The sequence below is a fragment of the Oreochromis aureus genome, linkage group 10 (assembly GCF_013358895.1).
Source record: "Oreochromis aureus strain Israel breed Guangdong linkage group 10, ZZ_aureus, whole genome shotgun sequence".
NCBI lineage: Eukaryota > Metazoa > Chordata > Actinopteri > Cichliformes > Cichlidae > Oreochromis > Oreochromis aureus.
Window position 1 is genome coordinate 12,360,351 of NC_052951.1, and position 8,352 is coordinate 12,368,702.

Here is an 8,352-nt window from a genome sequence, read left to right on the forward strand (position 1 = left end):
TGAGTCACACTTGAAATAATTCTAAGAAATTCTTGTGGGGCTTTTTGGGCCTGGAGTGCTTTCTGGTTACAGATGGAGGGCTGGAAGCGTGATGAGTATATGCATATGCATTAAGTGATCGTGTAAGAGGGGAAGGCTGTGACGTAGTTGATGAGTCGGGCAAGACTTCAAGTTTTAAGATAAAGACAGGCAGATACAAAACACTGCAAACTGTGTGCAGGATTAGAAAATAATATGATTTCTATCTTAATTGGAGCATGGCTGCCTCATACAAATTGTGTTTCTATGATGGGTATCATTGCATAACTACCTTCCTTTACTACAGTGGCCTTAATGGATCTATAGCTTGTAGGTATGTTTTAGGGAAGAAATGTATTTAGATTTTTCTGTATAATGAGAAAAATAAATTTAACTTTTGGTTATTTTAAGAGCTATTCTTTCTAATTTTAACTTGAAAGAAAAGAAAATTCTCCAAAATTTTGCTGGTCTAGACCGGGGGTGTCAAACGACTCCAATACAGCCCACTGATCAGCTTTGGAAACTGTTAAGCAGGGCGTAAATTTTAGAGTTTTACAGCTTTTCCTACTGATAAATACCTTGCCCATGACTATTTATGTTATACCAACATTTTTACAATTGGCCCACACTAACAAAACAAGCTAACTTAATTAATTAATAAATAAATAAAACATTTTCAGTCAGTCAACAAAAATAATATGTCCTTTATGTTTGTTTTTAATGTTTTTGAATGAGAGGACTGTCTAGTCAGTGTGCTACCAAAAAAAAAGAAGTAAATTTACATATTTATTTCTTCTAATTTAAGCCCAAACAGAGAGATTTCTTTCATTTACTATGGCAATATTTCTTGAAATTGAAATGGCACGTGTTTTTCTTGTATTACTTTATATTATATTTTAATATAAAAGACCTTGGGATGACTGTTGTTGTGAACTGGCGACAAATATATACATTTGAATTAAATTGGATATTCATGTATCAGGGAATTAATGTCTAGTTAAGTTTACTAATTCATGTGTAGTTTAATGTTTCGGTGGTTTGGCTCACTTAAGATCAAATTTGGCTGTATTTGGCTCACGGACCGTTTGCAACAGTCGAAATGACCTTGTGCTGCGGTTTACTTAGCTTAAAGAGTTAAAATCATTAGGACTGAAGGATTAGATGGGTTTTGGCATGGTGGTACAGTAGGTAAGACGGTTGCCTCATGGTCGAGTTTGAGTCTGCTAGATAGCTGGGGCTTTTCTGTGTGGAGTCTACATGTTCTCCTGGCGCCTGCATGGGTTCTCACTGGGTATACTGACTTCCTCCCACAGTCTAGACATGTGAGATTAATTGGCAATTCCAAATTGGCCATAGGGGTAAACCTGAGCATGAATAGGCGGTTGTCTGTCTCTCTGTAGTTGCACTGTGACAGGCGACCTCTGCAGGGTGCCCCCTGCCTGTCACCCAGTGATAGCTGGGATATTCTCTAACCGCGAATTAGATAAACAGAAGGATGTATGGCTTGATGGGTTGCTGTTCAGAGTTAAACAACAGGAATATTAGAGGGTTTGGGGTTGTGTTTAATAATTATGTCTCTATCTTAATTATTTATCTTAATGATGCCCTTCAGCTTTTGGGTTGAAGACTGTGACTGTATATAAATGGAATCGTACTTCATGAGGCTGACTCCAACAACCCAAAATAATCAAAGCGCTTTATCTCATGACGCGCAGTCTTGCTGTTTTTGTGTCAGCATGAATCACTATATGCACGGCCATGTGTCGGTTTATTTTTCCAGTCGACAGCATTCACATAGAAATGTGAGCCATACGTTGATGTCCTTCTGCTTACATGTGATTAAATATGTCCCTTTTAGTGCTTTCAAGGCTTGCCATCCGAAGATAAAGACCTTCTACTTTGCTGCGGAAAATGTAGACGACATGTCCCGGTGAGTTAATGAGGCTTTTATAGCCGTATTGCACACTCCCCTAACATTTAGACCCATACTGTCTGCAAACTGAATCCCCCTACTAATAGACTGCCCTCTCTGTTTGAAACAAAGTAGTTTTGTAAGTTTATTAGTCAGACAGTTGAACACATACACGCACGCACACACACACACACTGGCATGAGATGTTTCATTGGATGCTGAACTGCTGTGCGTCAGTGCTGTTGTTCTCCCCCACAGGTGGCTTAGTCGTCTCAGTATGGCAGTGGCAGGCTACTCTGAGCAGCAGGAGAAAATGCGCCAAGACCAAGGTGAGATTAGTCACAGTCTGTGTTCACGGTGCTGCAAGAATTTCTTCAGCTGTTACAGGTCAACAGTTATATAAAACTGATGATTTCTAAGCAGTGGGACACCACGCTGTTGCTTTTCGATTGAGGAATTACGTATATAAAAGTTGAAACAAATGCGTGAATAATTATTTTGCCTAGTCTTCATTTGGCAGAGGTTTTGATTTGCTGTCAGAGGCTCGCAGCAGTAATTAAGCTGCTGTCTTTACTGTTTAGAACTGGAGGTGCAACAACTTTTGCACTAAAAAATGGACAAAACTGCTTGTTCCAACATTAACGTTTCTTTAAGAAAAGTGACTGTAGAGAGTACTCCATTTAAATTCTTGCTTCTTTAGTTCGGTTAACTTGCTTTAAAGTAAAGACTTCTTTGTCTGAATCTTTCCACTGGGAGATGAGCTCATTAATTATTTATTTGACTGTCAAAGTTTAGAAGAATTACAAGGAAATAAATGGGGATTTGAAAATTATAACTTGGCTTAGAGTAAATTTTATGCTATGGCCTGGGAAAACAAGACCAGATGCAGGGGATTCAATAAACAGATTTAGATCAGCGGCAGAGGCGTTGTACTTCCGCTTTACATCAGATTCAAGAATCGCGTCTTCGTGCTGAGTATAAATAGTAATTTTAAGGGTCTGAATAACTTCTTCAGCTTCTTACAGATGGACCGGAAACAATGTAACTAACCCTTGCGCTATTTAGAGGAGCCTACGTAGGAACCTTGCATGGGTGGGTGGGTGAGAGCAGGTTTATCACTAGCTTCATGAAAACAGGGTCTTTTGCTTTACAGAAGAGTTTCTAAATTAGAACCATAACACCTCCAGAAGACCTATAAGGAAGTTCTCACATCTTAGATTCATCCTTTTTCACACTCCACAGTGGACCTGGACTTGTACATCACACCTACCCATCCACACTCCTGCCACAGTAACCCTGTCAGAGCTGTTAGTCAGAGTTTGATTTTTCCGACCTCATGCAGGTGTTCAGATTGCAAACTGTATGTGTATGAGAAAAGTTACCCCTTTCTGCTGCATGTAGAAACAGTTGATTTTGCTTGTGCCTAGAAGTATTAACTCAACAGTACTTTGTATATGACAGATTACTGGAGTGAGAGTGATCATGAGGACATGGAAATGCCCTCAATGTCCAAACAGGACAGTCCACCACCACCTTATGACACCTATCCTAGAGCATCCTCAGTGAGTCTGTCAGCCTGTAGTTCAGAAATTTATGGTTGATTTACTGAATTTTCCTCTGCGGCACACGTTCCTTATTTTTCTTCTGTCTGTTTGTAATTAGGTGAGTCCTTACCTGGAACCGAAACGCGGACATCTCTCCTCCTCCGACACCTTTCAGTCTCGCGCTTCTCATGAGGAGTTCCGCCCGGAGCCTCAGGAAGGCAGCAGCAACAATGGCATCTCCCCTGGGCCAAAGACGAGCAGCCATCGAAACTCGTGGCACGACCAGATGGAAAGCAACACACGGATGCACTACCTCCAGACGTTTCCCATGGAGGAATCCTTGTTATCTGAGGACAGGGACCAGTTGGCGATGGAGTACCGCAGGCAGGCCACTCTGCCTGCACAGCGCAGTCTGCTGCAGGAACAGTACAGAGCCCTGCCCTTGCCCCTTAGGGCCAGTATTGATTCAGAGGCAGGAGGGAAACCTCGCAGCTTCACACTTCCAAGGGACAGTGGCCTCCATGCTATCCTGGCTGCCACTGCTGCTTCTGACCAGGGGGAACCGCAGCACTATCCGCTGGACCGGTCCAGGGATGCAGGTCAGATTCCTTATATGAATTTTCAGTTTTACTACAATATGCTGCCTGTCATGAGAAGCCAAACAGTTGCAGTCTTCTCTTTTGTATTTATTTTATAACATTTTTACAGGATTTGAATTCACCAAAGCCCCTTATGATTTAATAACACTGATGTTAGGCTATAAACCAATAGCAACATGCTGGCATGGCTAATGTAATCACAATTGTAATCACAATGTCCCCAACAAGTCTTATTTAATCACTGTTTTGGAAACTTTTCTAGGACAAGTAAAAAGCTTCTCTAAGTGGGCTTTTTATTTATGTATTTCATGTTACAGAACCAAATGTCTAAACCCCGTATTCATCCAAGACCTTACTTTCAGCATCAAACCAACATCCTATTCCAAAGTGACCATGAATGAGGGAATGAGGTGTGCAAACTGTAAAGTCCTGCTGCACTCTATACCTAACAGAAAAACTAATAAAATAATTATTTTCTTAAAAACTGTTTAATGATGGATTTTTGGGCTATATACCAAATAAAGCTTAGGCCTCAACCTGTGGTTGCTAGGGAATGATATGATTGGCAGGTGGTTGCTTCTAGTTGGCACTGCACCAAAAAAAGTCCTTGTGATTGCTTTGCTTATTGGTAGATTGCCGCAGTTGCCCATAGTCTGCATGGAAGATGCTGATTTATTTGTTAATACTAGAAACTGACTGGTAGTGAAACTGAAAAGTGCAACGCCAGCTGCCTTCAGACTATTGCCTGCCTCACTGCTGCAGGTAATATGGTTCAAAAGGCAGGGCAGTGGAACTGCAGTGGTTTGCACTGCTGCCTCACAGCAAGAAAGTCGTGGGTTTGAGTCCACTGGCCGGCCGGGGCCCTCCTACATTTAGTTTGCATGTTCTCACTGTGCATGCTTTGGACTCTCTGTCCAGTTGTTTGGGTAATTCATGACTGTGAAAAAACTTGGCTAAGAGTATGAATTTGTGCGTTAGCCCAGACTAGTGGACCTGTTCAGGGTCTACGTCACTTCTCATCCTATGACAGCTGGGATAGGCTGTGACCCCACTGAACTCCACCCTGAATTGGTTAAAATGAATGAAATGTATGGATGGATTGAAGTATTCACATATGCTTGGCAAGATCTTTTTCATTACTGGCACAAGTTGACATTCTTCTCACAAATTTGAGGCATATTGCTTTGATTTAGACAGTCAGGCACCACCTCTTACAACAAACGATGCGTTAACCACCGTGTCTGCTGTATTCAAGAGAGGTCAACAACAATATCCACTTACATTTAATCAAAAGCGTTAAATACCACTGAACTGAAAATCAGTTCAGATTAACACATTTGGAGCCTGACAGGTGGCTGCGATGAAGAGCTCCTAGAGCTAATCTGACAGTTTTGTGGGGGTACAAAAATGTTGAGGTAGAGATGAAGACGTCGCACCCTTAACAGCATCACTGAACTCATTCTGAATGGTCCTGCTGTGAGAGCCTCTCCTGCTCAGTGTTATATGCAGATCAGTCTTTTCATCAGCACACGGCTGTGCAAATGCGCTTATTTGTCATCATTTATTTTATTAAAGCTGCTAACAGGCAGTCAGAGCCAGCAAATGTCAGAGGTTGAATACTCGCTATTATTGCTTTATTGGATTGGATTTAAAGCCAGCCCATTCGCCATCCCTTGAAGTCCTCCGGGGAAGTTGTCTAAGTGAAACGAAATTTAGTCTTATTTGATACTGATTTATCTTGGCAGCCCACTCTCTTTTTCTCTCTAGCACACTCTCTCACTCATTCTTTCGCTTTCTCTCTCTCTTTTCTCCCTCTTGCCTGATCGAGATGTCGTCGTGCCTCTCGGCGGTGTTTGGATGGCGAGGCGAGGAGGAATCCTTTCAGCCCAAGTTAATGTTGAATTCAGAATGGGATAAAGAAGCTCGCCCAAGGCCCCTCTCTTCTTGTCCTCGTTTATCTATTGCTCCGTGCGTTCGGTCTCTCCACCACTTCCAATAAGGATGAGAAAGCAGACACAAAACAGGCGGCAAACAAAGCGTGATACATTTCAAAGCACAGCCCAAAAGCCTCAGAATGTACCACCCTGATTCCAAAACACAAAACAGTGTGCGACAACTCACATAATCAGAGCTTTAGTGCAGTGCATGAGTGTTGGCAACAGGGGGCAGTGCATGAAAACAGGAGACAAATGGGGTTTGGGTAGCTTATTAGAATAATGCATGAGATTCCAGTTTCCTAGGTTTAAGGTCCTTTTTCTTCCTTTATTGCTGTCTGAAGAAAAAAAGCACACATAATGCATGTAGCGCTGAATGATGTCTTAAAAACAAAAGAAATGTTCACTCATCTCGGGAGACGTCCATAGGCTACATAATTAGTCAATAGGCTAATCAGTAAAAAATGAAAACTAGAACTGATTAATCCAATTAGCAAAACATTTTTTTAATCACTCCAGGCATTAAAAAGTGACATTTTACAGTTTTTGATGTCTTGAATGAAAGCATACTGAATCATTTTGATTTTAAAAGTCTCCCTGACTCATTATTTGCTTCAAGTTTTAAAAGAACAAGGCACTACTGAGGAAATGATTAATAGATTAACGGTAGTAAACAATGACCCACACCCCAGAAAGCTACTAGAGTAAAATGCTGCTTGAATATAGTTTAGTTTTGGTGCACGGAACCTGTTTCCAGAAAAACGATGTTGTTCCTTAAAAATAGTCGTTTCACCAGTCCTTTGTTACCTTTGGCTGTCTGTGGTTTCATGCTGCCAAACATGGGAGCGTTGTTAGAGGGTGTGAAAAGGTAACAAATCTCAGTTTCAACTTCAGTTTATTAATGTACATTTTTTGGTGCATTTTGTGTCTTGCCAGGTCATGGACGTGACTGCAGGATGCAGACGGACTCTCTGGTGGATTTGTACCGTGCCCTGGAGCAGACAAACCTGTCTGATCACAGACCAGCCAACCGCCTGGAGTACAAGCGCTCGTTTGTCCGCCGAGTTAACGACCCCCTGCTGAATGACAAACTTCACCGCTTGCGGATCCTCCACAGTTCACTCAATGTATAACAACACATTTGAGCATGAATTATTGTTTTATAAACGAGTTGCATTTGCTGATTTCTGATTCGTGCTTTTATCTTCTTGCAGAACGTCCCCCTTCAAGACACAAATCGGTCGTTGGGTTTTTTAGGGTAGCCTATTGAGGATCGGTGTGGCGGTGACAACTAAGCTGTAACACCTCTGTCTGCACTTCACACTGCTGGCGTCCCAGTGACAGAAATGAAAGGCACCAAAAACCATTGTTTACCTTCTTGGTTCTCCATCTCCTCTCCTTTACACCACCTTCAACTGCAGTCCCCTTGCAGGAGCACAAAGACTCGCTATCCCTATTTTCCTCATCGCTTTCTTTTTAGGATGAGGGCTTTAACAAAAGGCAAAAAAAGGTGTCTGGCTTGATGAAATAAGTTATAGGCTCCCAGGGTTTATGGCAAATAAGCACTTTGATTCCACGTCAGAAATTTGTCAGAGAGGTTTTTAAATCATTGCTCACGTGCATGGCCACGTCCCTTTGCTTCTGTTGAGTTGTTTGAACATTATGCTGGAGTTGTGTGCAGCTGCTCATTGTGCACAACATTTGGTTATGCATGTGTGTTTGATTCATGGGTATGTTTGTTCTACGAGTGTACAGGATGTTAAATATATATATATATATATACAGATATTATGATATTACATTACAGCAAAAGTGACTACACAGTGTTTTGGGTTACTTATACAAATTGTAAATCAAGTGCTGTGCCTCAGTGATAGTGAATGTACATCGTACTTTTCCAAGAGAGGTCAGAGAAGACACAGAACGCAAGCTATCCCTCAAACCAGAGGCACAAAAATAAAAGGCTTGGCAATAATGAACTCGTATTGTAAATTACAGATGAACGATCAGAATAGTCGTCTATTTTTGTATGCATGCTGTCTACCTGATTGTTTGTAAGACATTTTCTCCACCCCTCGGCTCACCCGCAGTCCCTTACACACCCACACACACTCATGCACACAAGCAGCACAGTGTATTTTTAATTCTTATACAAACGGCCCCAGAAAAATCGAATCATTTTCTTTTTGATTGTGCACCGTAAAAAGCAGAATAACCGTATTTATTAAGTGTTTAATGTGCAAGCATGCTTTGTAAGACTAAAACATTGTACCCAGCCATGTGACTCACATATCACACCTGTGCCATATTGTAGCTGCATAATTTTTTTTTAAAAATAAAGTACA

At 41.4% G+C, this 8,352-nt stretch overlaps 1 protein-coding gene across 1 annotated transcript in view; it reads left to right on the forward strand.

Moving 5' to 3' along the window:
* LOC116330269 (connector enhancer of kinase suppressor of ras 2-like) overlaps positions 1-8,352 on the forward strand; it is a 33,160-nt gene extending 24,808 nt beyond the window's left edge. Inside the window, exons 17-22 of the mRNA XM_039617989.1 lie at positions 1,877-1,948; positions 2,189-2,259; positions 3,392-3,492; positions 3,593-4,073; positions 6,944-7,134; positions 7,222-8,352. Of these exons, the coding sequence (XP_039473923.1) occupies positions 1,877-1,948; positions 2,189-2,259; positions 3,392-3,492; positions 3,593-4,073; positions 6,944-7,134; positions 7,222-7,269 (964 nt within the window). The 3' untranslated portion in view covers positions 7,270-8,352. The remainder of the gene's footprint in view (positions 1-1,876; positions 1,949-2,188; positions 2,260-3,391; positions 3,493-3,592; positions 4,074-6,943; positions 7,135-7,221) is intronic.